This window comes from Mchenga conophoros, linkage group LG17 (genome assembly GCF_057382185.1).
Source record: "Mchenga conophoros isolate Kocher_MC1m ecotype Shallow Benthic linkage group LG17, M_conophoros_male_GT1.1, whole genome shotgun sequence".
NCBI classification, from domain to species: Eukaryota; Metazoa; Chordata; class Actinopteri; order Cichliformes; family Cichlidae; genus Mchenga; species Mchenga conophoros.
In genome coordinates, this window is record NC_140542.1 from 15,507,368 (window position 1) to 15,526,127 (window position 18,760).

The following is an 18,760-nucleotide window of genomic DNA, read 5'->3' on the forward strand; positions in this document are numbered from 1 at the left end:
AGATTCTCTCGTGTCTCAATTTGGTGACGTAGTTGTAGTCAGATGTCCCACACCTTCCATGTGAACGTGCAGAGAAACCCAGAGTTAACTTAGCGAGTTGATAAGCAGCTTTGTATGACTGCTTATCTTGATTTCCAATGTTCAGTGAATCCAGATAACAGAAAGATAGCTGGGGTATGTTGAACTCTGCTCACACTAAACCTGATAACAGACGCAGAAGGACAGGCACCAACAGAAAGAGGAACAGACGAGGCAACACTGAGGAAACTAAAACAACTAAACATGAAGACATGAACCAAAACTAAAATGAAAAATGAAAATTAAAAAATGATAAAACGCTGTAATATCGCAAATACTTAAAGACACATAATGAAATCTAAAGCAAAACTCAACAAGAATCAGTTGCAGACACTGACAGTGTAGTTATACTTGTTCTACTTCTTCTACAAGGACTGGGATGCATGTGCAGTTGGCCCGTCGTAATGTAGTTTCTCAATGGCCAAGTCCAAAAAGCAGACTAGCAACAAAAACAAAAAGGTATCCTTGAGCTCGCTTTCTGATGATTGGGACCCGAGTGGAGCCTAGCAGAGTTGTGAACATGGAAAGCATCACAAAGGCTGTAAAGGATCTCCATACTGCAGGATAACTAATTACCTGGAGCTATTTTAATCCCACACACAAGACCAACAAAATTATGATTTATGTCATTTACTACTATTCTCTCCCTATGCAGCTGACGCAGGTTTATATCAATCTACACAGCAGCCTGTTGAACTGCATCTCTCTGAATGGAACCTATTTCAAAACTATGCGTGTGTCAGATTATGACGACACTGTCTTTTACTTTTCTTTTTTGTTTTGTAACTTTAGCAGTGGATAAAAACAGTGGTTAGTTTTTAACATTTTACTTTCGTAAACTTTAAGGTTCTTGATCATGACAGAGCTCGTATATTGAAACATTATTATTGATTATTGACTCATTGACAGCATCAAAGCTAAAAGCAGATTTTTTTAAAAAAAGTTTTAACTATAAATTTACCCTTTATAGTTAAAACAGAATGGTTGGCATTTGTTCATCTTTGATTGAGTACAAATCAAGCAGTCCTGTATTATGTCTGTACAGAAGACAAATGCTAAGTACTTCCTTTCAGTCCTGCTGTGTGTATATTATTCTAAATTGTAGGAAAATGTCTTTAGAGAACAAATGGACAGACAAATTGGGACTCTCCTGGCAAATTGTCTCGATGCCAGCAGGTGTCGGCACAGTAACAGCATGTGTGTGCTGTGTTAATTGGCCCATCACATCTGCTGGCTGTAATTATGCAGTTGTGTAGTGCAGTGTTTTTGACAGGCTAAACGCGCCTGAATGATCACACAACAAACATTTTTCCACAAAGAAAAAAATAGTTTGAAATCTCTCTTAAGTATGTTTTTAAATTTTCTTGTCAGATATGCTCTTAATCTTTGTTCTATGATTTCTACGCCTAAAGTTTAGGAACTTTAGTAAATCTTACCCTAGTCCTTTAGTCTAGCTTCAGAGTTAATATATTAGAATTGATATTTAGGTAAAGGTTATGTAAAGGGAACAAAAAGCGCATCTGGGATTTTAAAAAAATATATTTCATAATGGCAAAAAATACTATGTGTAATGTAGATACGATATTCTGTATGCAAATGCATGTATCTTCTACCATCTGCTGAAATGTGCCACTTCAGCAGTTTGTGGCAGCATGTAGTCGACACACAAACATAAATGACAGATGTACTGCCAAATTAAAGATTCAGTGATGTGTGTTCATGGAATATCTTCATCTTACGAAGACACACATATACACCATTGATCTTTTGAAAGTTTTCCCCTAAAGCCTGAAATTTAAACGTCGAAAACACAAACGCCTACACAAAAAAGTGGCCTAAGGCAGGTGATCATTAGGAAATAGTAGAAGAGATGTACAGAAAGGGTCAGCTGGAAAGAGAGAGAGATGAACTGATGACCAAAATTCAGAGTCTGCAACAATGACTACAACTTCAAGTATTAAAGTAATGGATTGAATGAACAACAGGGAAGCTAATTAAACAGTTGCATGGCCTTAAGGTGCTATTAGAAGAAAGGTCATTGGGTTTGTCATCAAAAAATGTTAAGCTGAAGTCTTGATGCTGCAAATGAGAACAGATGATTGAGGCTCCAAAATGTATAGGCTCCATCCTCTGGGGAGAAGGGGTGTGGTCAAGAAAGTCAAAGAAATCTGATCATTGGATTCATTTTCAATTTAAAATTCAAATTATAACCAAAAGTCACATTTCTTGATGCATGCTGAATCATCCAGGTAAGTAAATCTCCAAAAGTTGATTCTGTTCATCTGGACGTAGAAACACTGAAAACGCTACGCTACGTCCAGAATCAACTTCTGGAGACAAAAGACGTATTAGAATTTTTCTGGATCTGTAAATGCCATCCAAGCCTTCAAAGAAATCAGGAATGGTTGCTGAGGTAATTTGTAAAGTTTTAAAATGGAAATCTTGAGGTAAATGTGGAAAAGGTGATGTTGGTTTGACAAATGTCTGCCAGAAAGCAGAAGATTCAGAGTAACAACAAGGGATGAGAAGCGAAGAGAAGAAGATTAAGAGAAGCAAAGGAACAAATGAACCGCCTTCGCCAGGAGACGACAGAAGGGTGACAATTATGGCTTGCGGCTCTGAGAGTCCCGCTAAAACAAAAAAACTGTTCAGCATGTAAAGGTTTCTTTACAGCAACCGTCACTCAGTCTGCTGCTGTGAACAAAGTTAATGAACAAATCATAGTGACTGTCTCAACAATATGGAATACCATCCGAGTCACGCATCAGAAACGCTTGGGGAAAAGAGGAAGTGAGCAGGTGCCTTCCAGTGGAGCTTAATTTACTGAGGCAGAGGAGTTTCCATTAAAAACAATGTCAGCTTCTTTCATCTGTTACTGACCAGAATATAAAATGAATCTATAACATGATGCTTTTAGAAATCTATCGAAGCTCTTCTACTATATTGCTGAAGTGAGATGAATATAGTATGAGCGATAAAAGTGTTATTATGATCATTATGACTCTTCTGCCAATCATTTTCTTCTGCTTATACACTTCATGTTCAATTACTTCAAGTAACATAAGGATTGGAAGTCATGTTTCACATATATAAATGGATTGGCCGTCAAACACTGACAGTTTGAAATATATATATACCTTAATGCATTTAGTTTATGCTGACCATAAGACAGTGGAGATTTGCAGCCAAGTAATTTAAAATAGAAATTAGACTGTGTTTTGTATTTCCTTCTCCCTTCATTAGTTTTGGGTCACCAGCCAAGGTACCAAGGACATATGATGGTACAAAGGCGCAAAGGATACAAAGCTGGTACAGTTAAAAATCAAGAGCAACTCCAGTAAGTTGCTGTTGGTTGAACCACTGTCAACATTAGCTTCCTGTATGTTTATTTCTGACTCACATAGACAAATGTAACTTCAGTACCGAGACTACCAACCTACCTTCCTTCTTTCTCCTGCAGGCATTTTGGATCCCTGCTGGGAAACATGCATCCATTATGCAGAACTGACTGAAGGCTAGACACACTGTCTGAGTGTGTGTATCCATGTGTGTGTGGTTCTGTGTGTGTTTGTATGTGTGGGTAGATAAGTAAGCTTTTGGGTACCTGGTATCATCAAAGCAGCAGGCTGTCAGGTAACAGCACCAATACTGAATTGCTTCTCTGGCTGAAGAAGGATTTATGGCTGAATCTTCAGTCAACATTACCACAGCTAGAATGGCCTTTTTTTCTCTTAGCAGTTTTTATCCAAGTTGATCCACCTGCCCATTTAATAGTATGGTGGAAAGTGATTAAAAGATATCATTTACAGCAACAGAAAAAAAAAGGCTTATTTGTTTGTTTCTTAAATATGAGTTTAGGGGATTTATGACATGCCCACCACTTTGTTTTCCCAAATCTGTAAATGTTTGAACACACGTCTGCTTACTTTATGTCTCTAAAATGACAAAAACCTTGAGATCCAATAAACTTTTTCACTATAACACACAAAAGGCACAGTTATAGAAGTAGACATACAGGTTTTGACATGGCTGACAGACTAACAAACAGCTGCACTGGCAGATGTACCCACACACACACACACACACACTAAACAGACAGAAGGTAAGTTTATGTGGATAAGATCTATAGCGAAACACATTTCCCACAGCCCACACAATAACTTTGTCTGCGGGTTACAGCCACCACAGGAAATCAAAGTGATAACAGACTGTGTGGTGACATGTGTGTATGCTCCTGCGGCAAGAGCTTTAGGGTTAATGATCTAACAAATGAGAAAGGATTCAACTCTGCATTGTTCTTGTGTCACTGTGAACAGTTTCTAACAAAAAACGTTGCATCAAACTTTTGTTTTCTTTTAAATGAAAAGGGTTTTTAGAGGAAACGTTTTTTTACCATCCGGCCATACAAACTCCGTCCCAAACTGCACCAACTGGGACTTAACTCCTCTCTGTGCAACTGGATTGTGGACTTCCTCACTAACCGTAGACAGAGTGTCAGAGTGGGTAAGAACACCTCTTCCACCCTTGTGGTCAACACCGGTGCCCCTCAGGGGTGTGTTCTGAGCCCTCTGCTATACACTCTCTTCACCCATGACTGTATTTCCTCCTGCGCGTCCAATCTCATTGTTAAGTTTGCAGATGACACTACAGTGCTCGGACTTATATCCAACAATGATGAGACAAACTATAGGACAGAGGTGCAACAACTAGAGTCATGGTGCCACGACAATAACTTGGTCTTAAACACCAAAAAGACCAAGGAGATCATTGTAGATTTCCGGAAGAGGGGTCATAACAACCATCTGCCTCTCTTCATTGGCAGTGAGGCGGTGGAGAGGGTGAGCAGTTTTAAATTCTTGGGGGTAACTGTGACCGAGGACCTGTCCTGGGGCAACCATATCACCTCAGTTGTACGGAAGGCCCAACAGCGCCTCTACTACCTGAGGAGACTGCGGAGCGCACACATTCCCAGATCTCTGATGTTGAACTTCTACAACTGTGCCATCAGCAGCGTTCTGACGTATGGATTTCTAGTGTGGTTCCCCAGCTGCACCAAGGCCGATCAGCAAGCACTCCAGCGGGTGGTGAAAGAAGCTGGCAGAATTATTGGAACAAGTCTGCCAGAGATCAGTAATATCTTCCCCACTCGCTGTCTGAGGAGGGTGCACAGTATCCTGCGGGACCAACATCACCCTGCGCGCCACCTTTTCCATCTGCTGCCCTCAGGGAGAAGGTACAGGTCTATACAGGCCAGAACATCCAGACTGGCCAACAGCCTGTATCCACAGGCTGTGAGGCTCCTGAACTCTCTGCCCCCCTCTCACGGACAATAACCATATCCAACTTCTTAATAGCAATGAACTGGTCTGCATTGGTGCATCATATCTTTATTCTCTTCCCCCTCCTGCCCCCCCCCCTCTTTCTTAAATAGATAACTATCATATCTGATATCATATCTCACAGTACAATAATATTGAATGGGTTGCATTGTTGTATTTTGTCATGTTTCTCAGGTCTTTGTCTGAATTTCTACGAACATTATTGCTAAGGATTGTCTTATTGCATTGGAGTCACACTGGGTTAAATATGTACACTTGGGTTTTAAGGGGTATTTATTATTTTCTTCTTTTTTTGGGCTGTATGGAAGCCCCAAACGCAATTTCATTGTTCTTGACAATGACAATAAATAAATAAATACTAAATATTATAAAGCACCTTTATTAGAGTGGCATCAGAAAAATTAAAGGTACTCATCTAGATCACTGTCACCGTCACCAACACTGTAAAGATAAAGAAACTATGAAACACAAAGCAGCCAGTGTTTCTGGGGTTCCTATTCAAACAGTCAGTAAATTACAACACAAGTCAAATGGTTCATTCAGTCATTTATTAACTTAGTGGCAGGTCTTAACTATTGCACTATTTTGGTTTTGACGTCATGTGCACATTGCCCAAGAGCAGGTGGCAGTTTAGCTCACTGGGTGAGCAGGCGACCCAGGTTTGAGTTCAACCTGTGGCCCTTTGGTGTATGTCTTCCCCCTCGCTCACTCTCTCCACTGTACCACTATCCACTAAAGGCAAAAATATAATAATAAAAAAAACCTTGCCCAAGAGCTGCCATATTGAACAGGATACAAAGCACCGGTTGCTAGGGAAAAATGTGGTTGGTGGTTCCTGAAGGTTGCTGGTAGTCACTGGGTGACATTGGTTGCAAAGAAACTGCTGGACCAAAAATCTCCAGATGATTAATTTGCTTGCTAGCAGATGGTTGTCTGTAGTTTTCCATGTCATAGTAAACCTAAAAACAACTATATACACAGTGGACACTAACAGCATTTCTCAGAGAATATGAAATAGTATTTTCACCTTAAATCACCATTCCCAGTTCCTATAGGTTAGTTTTGCACAGCCAGCACAGCTTCACTGGTCAATCCAGTAGAAGACCTGAAGGTTCAGCTGCAGAGGACAGCCCAGGGATCTGGTGTCTGTGCCATGTTTTGCTGGCACAAGATGGACCTACACATTATCAGGCAATTTTAGCTGACTGCAGTTCCCATTGTGCCAATTTAATGTCAAATAGCAAGTATAAAAGAGGAAATGATATCAAAGAACAGTGGAGCTACAATCTTTTGAAGTCTAAAACTGACAAAAGAAGCACACTTTTGTTTTAAGCGCAGGCTAATGAAACAATAATGCAAAAATAGAACCATTTTGCATTTGAAATGATGTTAAAACTATACGGCTAACTTAGAGAGCTTAAAATAATCTGTATGTAGACATTTCTGTAAATGATGGAAAAGTAAAATGTATTATGCTTCTGATCCGAATGTGATAAACGCTGCTACAAAAAAAGAACACAGTTTATTTTAAAACCTTCAGATCACCTTCAATCAGTGCAAATGATGAATGTTATGCCTGATTACAGCTTAACGTCATCTGTCGACTGTATCCACTCCAAAAACTGACAGAGCCTGTTGCTATGCAGGAGTCTCACTTCACAAGCATTCCTCCCTTAAAAACACTGCTCTGGAGGTAACAAAAGAGCAACACACCACAGGACATGGTGACACGTGTGTGTGTGTGTGTGTGTGAGTGAGTGTGTGTGTGTGTGTGTCAGCTGCTACCCCTGTTATTACAGGGAGCAAAGAAAATTGCTGCTTCAAAGTGATAAGTACAGCCCTGTCTCTCCCTCTTGTTCCTGTTGGAGAAGCTACTTCTGCTTTGACTGACAGAGAGGAGAGAGCAGAGAAGAAGAAGAGGGGTCAACTGAGAGAACGACAGACGAAGGAACACGATGCTCGTTGTCAAATCACACTTAGGTATGTCACTGTAAATATGGTCATATCGAGAGCATAGGATAAAAAAAGAATTTGACAACAAACGTGCACACTGCAGATGCCAGCACCAAATGACAATAACTTATACTCAAAAAGCACCCTGTTCATACATCAAAACACACATCCAGTTAGCTGACCTTCATTTTGGAGCTGCTCCTGCTGAGCATTAAGACATGCAGGGAAGAGGAACGATAAAAGAGAGGAAAACGGAGCAAAACATAGGCAGTGGCATGAAAATAAAAAAGGCATATATGAAAGAGGGAAAAAAACTCAATGAAGGTAAGATAATGGAGGCTACCAGAAATGAAAGAGAAAGGATGTGTTTGTACCTTTTGGAGCGCCGCAGCATGCTTCTCTCAGGCAGCGAGAAATTGGAGAGCACCGTCCAGAAGGACTCAGACATGCTAACACTAGTGCAGTGCAATCATTGCTCTGACACGGCGACACTCGGCAGAGGACGCGGTCAACAAACAGACGCTGGCTTCCACCTGCCACACCGGCAACATCAAATGCGTGTGAGAGCTGTTAGTGTCTCTCCTCCCGCCTTCCCTCTTCTTATTCTCCCTATTCTGATCCTTTCTCGCTGCACAGTGCTGCCTCCTCCCTTCTGTCTTCTAACCCCTGTGTTTCTAAGTGGAGCTCAGCTGACTTCAGTTTCAGCTGAGACACACTTGTCATCAGGTCACAGATGCTCACAGACAGATATCTGAATGCAACCAATACAGGACTGATGCAGAAAAGAAACACTTTCTACTTAATTTAAGCACTCAAAGCATTTTCTGCTACAAGTGTCATTTACCCAGTTATACTAAAATCATGAAGCTATAAATGATTAAATCACACACACATTCATGCAAAACTTTGATTTATACCTAAACACTTGTGTAGGTACACACTCCAACACATCAGGAGCAACTTTCGGTTCAGTATCTTGCCCAAGGTTACTTCAATACATGGACAGGCAAAGCTGGAGATCAATCACCGACGTTCTGGGTGGTACAGTAGATGACCTGCCCAACCAATGAGTATGGGTGATATAATATCTATTTTTCAATTCTGCCATGTTGTTTATTCAATGGTCTTCATCCCTTTAGCATTGCCCGGCAAGACCATGAGTGTTTCTCCCAAACTAGTCTCTGTGTTACGTTGACGGTTCGATCTACTTGAGCAGAAGTCTGAACAAAGACCAATCAAGTATTCTTCCTAATGGCCAGCAGAAGACAACTCCTCTGATTGCAAAAGAAATCTAGATATGATATGGGAAAACAACCTTAGGAGTATTGACTGAGAATAGTCACCCTGTCGTCAGAGCATATACTGTAGAGAGAAAAATGGCCCAATACTTTTCAGCAAATGCAAGGTAAGTTTGCTTTATCTCAGTGTGTGATCGGAGAACTTTGGAGAAAGAAAACACTTTGGACTGCTAAACTGTTTTCCTTAAAAAAAAAAGAAATGATCTTTTTCCATTTACTCGGGTTATGTGCACCTCAGGAGGTAGAGCAAGTCATCTACTAGTCAGAAGGTTGGTGGTTCGATCCCTGGCTGCTGCAGTCTGCATGCCAAATATCTTTGGGCTGCTCTCTATCCTGCTCGTTCATCTGAGAATGTTCGATAAGAAAACACTTACGTAGAAAAAAGTAGTTGCATGAAAGGGTGTATAAGGATGAATGTTCAAAGTGCTTTGAGTGGTCAGGTAGCGTGAAAAAGCGCTATAAAAGACCTAATCCATTTATCATTTTTGTATAATAATATTCTATATCTAACAATAACTATAATATTGATGAGGTGATTTCATTTATTTGAATTCCAGCGGTCAACCACATTTGCAAGTCTGGTTATTTCATAAAGTCAAATTCAATGCAGAAGATTGTGTGTTGTTGTGTTTGTGTGAGTGTTTTTGTTTTCCAACATAAAAGATGGATTTAAACTAAAATTAAGAAGCTATAAACGATCAAACAAACAACCCTGCAATTGGAAGCTGCTAAACAAAGTGAGTTGCTCTTTAAAAACAGCAAAAGAGTGTTGTAAGTGCTTTCTTGTGTCACCAGATGAACACAGCTCATTAGTGCCGTTTGCTGGATGCTCTCAGCGGTCTGTCAGCTATAACACCAACAAAAGGTCGGCAAACTGAGTAATGGGGACAAAAAAAGAAGGAGAACACAACACACACCCCAAAAGACCAAACAGTTATGAGATGACACGCAGGGTGGGTCTTACCTCCAAAGGAAGGGGTTTCCCCACTGGTAAACAGGGGCTGACAGAGGGCCATCACAGTAACAGAGAGAGGGAGAGGAGGACGAAGAGGAGAGGGCGAGGTTGACTAGGGCGGGCTGAATGACAGAGGGATGAAAGGAAGAGGGGGAAAGCAGGTGCTGGAGGAGGCTGTTGTTGCCGTGGCAACGCAACTGAGCTGGTGACCAGATTCTGCCAAAAGAGGAGGGAGGGGAGGAAGATGAAGAGAAAAAGACGCAAGGAGAGATGTGTGACGATGTGTGGGTGTGCGCTGGGCGGTTTAACACCATCAACTCCCTGCCTGCTGTGCCTTTAGCTGGACCAGAGGAGCTACACTGTGACAATTTTTACACTACACTGAAACAAAGTTTAGCAAAACCTTCTTTGGTTACTACTCTACTGTTCTACTGTTCTGATTTTATATACTGTTTTGTTTGTTTGTTAATTAGTTTGTTTGTCTGCTTGTTTTAATCAATTTTAAATCATGCTTTTTACTTGTTTAACTTGTTTTTTCAAGATTTCTTTTACAAATCCGTCACTGCATTCTCCATAAAGCTTAAGCTGTTTCTGTGTAGTGAGATAGTTGGGTGACAGCATGCAGATAACAAGAATGCATCTATGGATGTAGAATAATTCTGATTCAATGGTAAGATAACAGTGGTGGTGAATGAGGCCTAATAGCACTTGTTTACCTGGGTAACCCCAGTTCTCTGACAATCAAGATAGGTATCTCACTATAGTAAGCACCTTCTGGTGTGATCAGTCATGGACACTAAACTACCACCACATCTTTCAAAGACAGACCAATCACTTCAAGGACACAGCATCTCACTCAATCTTCCCCCGAGTGATCGGGGATTTTCTTTGACTGGTACCTGCTGAGAGTCTGGAAATCACCACAATTCCTGAGTCGACCTATGAGCCAGCATTTTTTTCCCCTGGAAGGCAGATACACAATAAAGAGAAGCCAGTATGGGTGAACATGCTTTCTCTTTCTAGTCCCTGTCAGTACTCTTGCGGCATCAGTTGGGATCAACTGAAAGCTTTTCAGGGAGTTTTTAGGACATCCTAATAATAATGAATTACAGTAGTCCAGCCTAGAATTAACAAATGCATGAACTAGTTTTTCAGCATCACGACAGGACATTTCTAATTTAAGAGATATTGCATAAATGGAAGAAATCAGCCCTACATATCTGTTTAATACGCACATTGAAGGACACATCCTGGTCAGAAACAAGATTCCTCACAGTGTTACTGGAGGCCAAGGTAATGCACCAGCTACCACCATGATTGGCACCAGTAGAAGCCATAAATACTAATGCTCAGGTTAGCAAGCAAATAGCTACACGAGCACAAGCTCACTTAATGTGCTAGCTTGATAAAGTTCAAGTTATAAACAATTTGACACCAGCTTACCGGAAAAATATCGTCACAAAACAAAAATGTAATTACAAAGTAATAATTAATCCTGAAACAAAAACAAAAAATTACAATGGTTCAGGACCACTGAGGAGCTCTAGTGATCTGCACAGGAAAGAAAGCAATAATGCCTGGTGTTGGGCCAAGGGTTATTAAGGGAGGTGTTGAAGACTGTGTGTCCTTGAAGTGATAGGTCCGTCTGATACACACATATTGGTAGTGGATCTTCCACTCAGGTCACACCAGATGGTATTTCCCATAGAGAAATACAGAGTGACGCCTGAAAGAGAACACAGGCTCCCTCTCAGTTAGGGAGGGTTCCTCATCTGAACTAAACACCACGAACTTGTTGGTTGTGTAGAAACTATACTTTTTTCAGTAACCGGCTGACAGTATAACAATTATACTGCCTGAACATACACCACCCGAGCAGAAGTCACTACTAAGTGTCCCCAACATATTGTTTGACTGCCTGCAGATGTCCCCTCACAGCAGGTAGAAAGCCTCACATACTAACTTCTCACAGCCAGAGATGGCTGGACACAGTCTTGGATCAGCTTCAAAGAGCTCTGTAAGTACTCCCAGGGAGGCACCGGGTCAGCTGGTAGACTGAGCTAAGTCATAGCACTAATGTGGATAGAATTGGTCTGACTCAATCAGTTTTGTCTAACTCACTGGGTTACAGTGAGTGGTAGTGATAAGAAGCACACACTGTTTTAGGTTTAAATTCAGCTGTCAGTTGTCACAGCTATGCAGGGCAGAATGACCTTATGGTGTTGATCTCCACGTCCCCTCCCCCCTGCTGGATGGGGCAGAGTGGGAGAGACCACCTACTGGGAGGTCAAGGGCTGCACACATTTTAGTATCTGCAGTTTTTACCTAACATACTGTAAGGCCATCTGTGGTGTGCCTCTATAGTTTTTAACACACCAATTTTGGAAGCAGAATTAAAGACAAAGTCATCATCAAATGCTAGCCTGGAAACTAAGTCACACCAGCTGGCACAGCAGTGAAAAAACAACACTGTGTCCCAAATATTAGTGTGGAGCAGTCTGACCAGTAGGTTTTTGGAAGGTTTGTAGTGACAGTGTCACATAAAGTTGATTGAGATGAGCTGAAAAATACCACTGAATATTATGCAGTGTAAGATGATGCATGTTGCTTCTCTATATTAACACGAACATGTCAGTCACCTCGAAAGCTTGGGGGGGGGGGGGGGGGGGGGGGGGGGGGGGGTTGTCTGTGCTTCTTATTTTAAATAACAGCAGTGTGCAAATTATTATATATAAATATTGCAATATATTATTATTATTAATATTTAATTATTCTGGAAGTTAGCTACAATATATCTTCTTAAAGGCCAGCATTGCCTCAATAATTTGTTCAAACCTCCACAGAAAGTAAGAAAAAACAACATTGGCTGTATACACATGTGAAAGAGTGCAAGCACAGAGTCACAGTAATCTGTTAAGCTGGTGAAGGATTTCCCTCCCTGCTGGGATCTCACTCTGATACCTTCTCGTGTTCATGGCTCCTCATGGTTTCCATTTCACTGACACACTATGTATGTACACTATGTGTGTTCAGCACTGTGAATGTATGTGGGTCATTGATGTGTCACCTACACAAAGTTTCCGTCTTTATTTGAAAATATTAAAGTTTAAATTGATATCAACATCTCACTCATGTATGCACTAACTTTCAATTCCCAAAAGCAATATGTAATTTTTTATATTTTATATCATCAATGCTTTTAATTCTCTTCTTTGGTATCAATTTTTTGTTGTCTTAAATGGATCATATGAATATTTAATATATGAAGAGACTTTGTCCAATGATGTCCAGTTTGTGAAATACAGCATGTGGGTAAACAATAAAAACATCTGTTGGGGATGTTATTTGAAATTAATGTAAAGACAAAGCTAAGCCTCTTAAACGTCTGGTTGGCCTGCAGTTTGCTAATGTTGCTAACTCTTTTTAAAGTGCTAAATGTACTGTGGACTGTGGGAACTTGGTCACTATTAGTGATTATGAACGTGCCATGAAGTACGAAGTGGCCCAACATCAGTTCCTGAGCTTGTCCTATTCCTATAAGCTTAAGATGAGCACTTTTCTGTTATTTTCCTCTTAAAATAGAGACTAAACAGATAAATCACAATATTCACATTATTGATCTTGAGGTGGTACTTGTATATAAGAATACCTCTGTCTGTTTAGCACAAATAAACGAGAAGGAAATGGGATACAGCTCTTGTTGTGTTGATATGAACCTAATCTTCATTCGCTTTCACACACAAATTTGAACATGCCGTGTACACACACTCTTACTGGAGGCGAAGTTGCGGGGCTCCTGATCGCTCCCTCCTCCTCTTCATCTTGTGTACTGGGACAAATGAATCAGCTGTAATCGTTAATAATCCACCCGCCTGTATCAGCTCATCTGTCGGTCAAATACATACTGACCACTGAGCAGCTCCTCCAAAGGACCAGAAACTCTCATGTAGTTTAGTTTTCCATGGGTCAGACTGCTGACAGCACCTTCATGTATAAAAGAATGAGCTTAGCCTGTGCTACGTCAGCACCTACTCTTATCTCCACACAGAGACTCAGCTGTATGAGGTATCTGGGGTAGACTGCTCTTCCACCGGCAAGCATGGGCTTGCTAATTCACAAACACACACAAACAGAGTGTGGAGCTACGTGCAAGCAACACACATATTTATCTGAGCTGGATAAACAAATTTGGTGTGTGTTACACAAACTCAATTGACCTTTCCTCCTTCTCATTTTGTCTTCCTCTGATGAATCCAAAGTCTGTTAAAAACACAAAAGAAATCCTTTTGTTTCTCTTCTTGCATAAAACGTAATCCCAAAGTCAGAGAGAACATTACGTTCTGTGTTGTCCCATCAAGTCAGAAAAGAAAAAGGACCAACTCCTTAGTTATCAGCTCCTGTTACCGCTCAGCCATAGCAAAAGTTTGGAGGAAGTGTCCTGCCTGCACGTCCCCAGGAACAGAGTGCCTGCCAGAACCTCCCCGGGTACAGCCGGCCCTGCTAATCTCCCTTCAGTTCCTTAAAAGTCTCAGCCTGTTTGGGATCAGACCGTCCAAGAGAACTGACTGAGTCCTCGACAAACAGCCTACAGAGGGACGGGTGAACAGAAGGCTCGAGGGAGGGGTCAAACAGGGAGGTGGGAAGATAAAGAGTGGAGTAAAGCCTGACGTCTCCTTCTGTGCCGTTTGGCTTGGCTTATTATGGGAGAATTTCTAGAGAACATTATATCTGGAGAAAATATAATGTTTGAAAGAGTGTTTTAATGCTTTTTAACCTGTTTAAACTTTTATTCCACATGGTTTTTCTTTTGGGGTTGTCTTTGTGTTTTGCTTTGTTTTTTTTGTGAGGTTTTTCTTGTGTTAGATTATGTAAAATAACTGACAATGACTGGGATATGTTAGAAATTAAACAGTTTAACAGAAAACACTGCTTAACCACTTTTCAAACTCAGTCTTATTTTTTATTCCTGTCACATTTACCAAACTCCTACAAAGTCCTACAATTTTTATGGATTCAACCTAAAAAAAATTTTAACCGACTCCTCTTCAGATGGTGTTTTTCTTTGGGTCAGGTTTTGAGCGTACGTTAACACCTAAAAGAGAAAAGTCAACACAGGAGACACTTTCATGATGCTATATTAGAGCATGTGTGAGGTACAGCTGTCCACTTTCTGTCTCTATTCTCATTTCCGAGAAGCTTTGGTACACTGCTAAGCGCGACGGGCTAAATGCAGCTCATAAGCCACATCGCTAAGTCATAAACAATGACTCCAATCACAGCTGGCTTTGGCTGCGTAGTGAAACACATGCACACACAGTTCGGTTCATTTGGAGTGATTACTGAGCTAATATAGAAGCTGCAGCAGGACACGAGAATGCCATTAGAAACTATACTGGGTCTTTGTGTTTGCCTCTGGACTTGGAAAAGTTAGATTAAGGGGTCTGGTGGGGTCAGAATTTATTAGTGGAAGTTAAAATTAAGGTCACTGAGGATTCTCACAAAATAAAAGTGAGCATGAGTGTCACATGATTCCCCCACTGAGCTCCTTTGCAAGCCCCCAAACAAAGAACACTTTTTCTAAATGTCATCTTGCGTGTGTGTAACTGACCTTATCCCATCTTGTTACTGACGTTTGAACACAGCAAGTTTAACATGGAGGGGTGAAGCCAAATTGTAATTCAATTAGAATTTTTTAGTACCAGAATAATAAAGTAAAATCAACTGCTTATTCAGGCCAGTAGATGGTGCTGCTGAGTTTCTAGTGAGGTAAGCAGAGTTGAGATTGCTCATTAAACAAACATGGTGGGCTCTGAGGAAGAAGTTAGAACAACCATCTGAGTTTAAATTAAACTCATGGGCTTCTTTTGGATTTTTTAACAACGCTGGGACAAAGAGACGGAAATGAAAAACAGCCTAATATTCACGGAACCAATGATCAGCTCTGTAGAGTCAAAGATTCGAAAGGAACAATGGGAGGGGGAAAAGTTGTTTTGGGGTTGTTGCTACAGCAACCATTTTTATACTTTGAGTGTTTGTTTGTTGAAATTTACCACAATTTTGGTGGGCTGGGATCAGAAAAGAGTTCAAACATTGGGCACAATTTTATACACCACCAGAGCCAGGAGGAAAAAAGATCTAAAGAAATACACGTTTACATCTTATGCTCTGGGTTTGGTCACGATTTTAGCAGCCTTTCTCAGTACTGCTGATGCTAAATATTCCTTAAAATATTCCTAAAAATGCATTTCATTTCATATGATTTTCTCATCATACTTGGAATTGCAGCCTCACAGGCCTCAAATGCCTGGAAAAGATGAAATATACATCAGTAGTTCCCACGTTGCTCATTAATGGAAGTTGTTCATGTGAGACGAGGGTTTATCCTGGAAGATAATGCGAATTGTGAAGATGATTGTGGGAAATCTTTTGATTTGCAAGTAACACAGAAACCATCCAATCTTAGCTAAATGGTGTTTACTTTAACCAAACAAAGAAGTAATGAATATCAATGTTCATTGAGAGTCACATCAAACAGAGTCAACACCTTGTGTATTAATGTGATTGGCCAATAAAGCTGATTCTAATATAGGGCTTCAGCTATCATAGCAGACAATGATGCAAATATTTTAGTGATCCTGTGAAATCAACTTGCAATTTCTCTGCCTTTGAAATGGAAGCTCAAAGATGGGGGCCAGCTCTGAGACCACTTGCCATTTTCCAGCTGACTTCGGTGCATAGATATGCCAAATAAACTGGGAACAAATGGCAATAAGGCAGTTTCTGATCAATCTGGGTCAAGCTGGCATGTGCAATCTGTTTGCGATAGTGCTGCCGTGATAAACTGTGATAAATCTCAAATCTACTGCTGTCTGTTACAAATCTGTTCATCAGATGTGTAGTGCTGTACCAAAGCCAGCGACAGACTTCCCCATACCACACTGCACCACACGTCAGGTGTGACTATCTGCCACAGACTGGGCTGTTTCTAAAGAGGGCCGGTTCTCACACGGAGCCTTTTTACTGTACCTGAACATTACAAGCACTTTATACAACATGCCTCATTCATCTAATCACACACATTCATACAAGCATCTTCTGCTTCACACTCTGATAAATACACTGATTCTTTGGTACGCAAAGCAGGGATCAAACTACTGTGCTACAGCAAATTTATAATATACAATTATTAAAAAAAAATAGATGCCACTAGTACTGTACCTCATTTCCCCAAGTATGCCTCTTTTTATAAGACAAAATGAGACATGCTTTCTGGTGTTAGATGCACTGTAAACTACTCTAACAAACCTTAATAGCTCTGATTTGTGTGTTTTGTCGTTTCATGGAGCAGACAAGCAGCTACTTCTAATCTGTTCTAGAAAGCCCAAAAATTCTGTGCAATCATTTTCCAACCAGTGTTTTCCTGGTCATATGGAGATCATCGTCCTAATTTTATTCTAGTTTAACTAAAGCTTCATAGATTACTTTTTAATGACAGTAGGCAAGAATATATAATATTACCCAACACTAGTGCTGCTAGGGAAAACATTCCCTCAAGACATTTTTTAAGATATCAAGTTCTTGAGGAAGGCAAGAGGAAGGTTGCGAAGCATTTGATTCCTCATTTCCTAATGGACATGGAAGTTAACTTAACCTCCATCATTTCTGTTGAGACCTGCAAGAAAAAGTAATCGTTTTGAGAGAAGGTTCTTCTCTTACACTTTCCAGGAAGAAACAAGAAACCCTCTGCAGGACTGCAGAACAGCTTTAGGATGACTGAGCACATTCTGGCAGTGATTTGTTCTACTGTGAACCCACATCGGCACAAATATGGCCAAGAAAGACTCAGAAAACCTATAAAATTCAGAAAAAGGTTTTTTCAGTGAACAGAGAGACAAGACTAATTAATTAAATGACACAGGTCATGTGTGATTATAGCCCAGAAGTAATTTAAAATTCCTTCTGAGCTATAATCAGCAGAGGTATGTTTGTTAAATAAAGAGGGAGAGAAATGAATGAAAGAAAAACTGCTTTGGACATGTTACAAGAAGAACATAGTACCAGTATGAGGAAGAATGACTGAAGTGATTACACTGACCAGCTGATCTACCACAGAGTAACTCCATGCTGAAGGTTTTGCAAAGGCTCGCAAACTCCACATTACCTCAACATCAAGATAAATACAGAGAGACCTCAAAACACTGTCAAGGGAATGTGACTAAAGTGCAAACGCCTTTAATAATTTCTCTCAAAATATTAAACAAGTGCTTAAATGCCATTCTAGTGCAATCATCTGAACTGTTATGATGACTGCACTAGAATGGCATTTTCCCCAATGCATCTCTGACTTTTGGTAGGACTTATCAGCATGACATTACATTAGAACTTTGCCACGCACACACGCACAAAAAGATATAAATAGGCCTAAGCACACAAACAAACTTAGTGGCCTCTAAATAATAGCTCTTTATCCCTTCACTTGAAGCTCTGCTCAATACTAATGACCACTAAAGATGAAATTTAGGATGAAAGACATTGTTTTCCAAAGAAATTTAAAGGACCCGTACAGTCAGAGGTGTGTATAAAGTTGATTGCTTTGCACCATAAAAACGTTCCAACCATTTCCATATAAGGCTGGAAATAGACAAAAGGCAAAGAGAATGATGGGTACTTACAAGCTGCCTCTTCTGGGAAGGCTCAGTTCCTTCTGAAAAAAAAAAGGCAGAAAGAAAGACACGGTGTCAATACTTGTAGCATTTTCCATTTGTCATTGTATGTCAAAAGCACTACATCTCTTTAGACATGACGAAATATCAGTTGGATCTTTTTGACCAAAAAGTGTCACTGTGACATAATTTATACAGGCAGCTTCAACATGAGACCCCCGGTCATTGTGGTTCAGTGCGACCAATATGACACCTGCGTAAGGGATTGAGACTTTACTGCTCAACCAAATGTTCTGATTAACAATTTCACTTCATTTCATTGCTGTCTTTTTGGCACATTTTTATCATTTGCCTTCTTTCCCACATGCTGAGACAACGTCTGACTTTTGTTGAATGACAGTGAAGAAAGCAGCAAGAACTATTGCAAATTCAGCATCACTATCTTGTGCTGTGGATGCCACGCCCAATGCAAAA

General features: G+C 40.4%; 1 protein-coding gene across 10 annotated transcripts in view; it reads right to left on the reverse strand.

Annotated features, from left to right (window-relative positions):
* mast2 (microtubule associated serine/threonine kinase 2) overlaps nt 1-18,760 on the reverse strand; it is a 143,870-nt gene that overhangs the window by 52,701 nt on the left and 72,409 nt on the right. For 6 of the 10 annotated variants that reach the window (XM_085252927.1, XM_085252926.1, XM_085252928.1 and 3 more), the window contains one exon: nt 18,296-18,327. In XM_085252927.1, coding sequence (XP_085109053.1) covers nt 18,296-18,327 — 32 coding nt within the window. Of the gene's footprint in view, nt 1-7,744; nt 7,884-13,397; nt 14,194-18,295; nt 18,328-18,760 lie in introns of those variants that run through there. The other 4 variants (XM_085252933.1, XM_085252931.1, XM_085252930.1 and 1 more) reach the window with 3 other exon arrangements.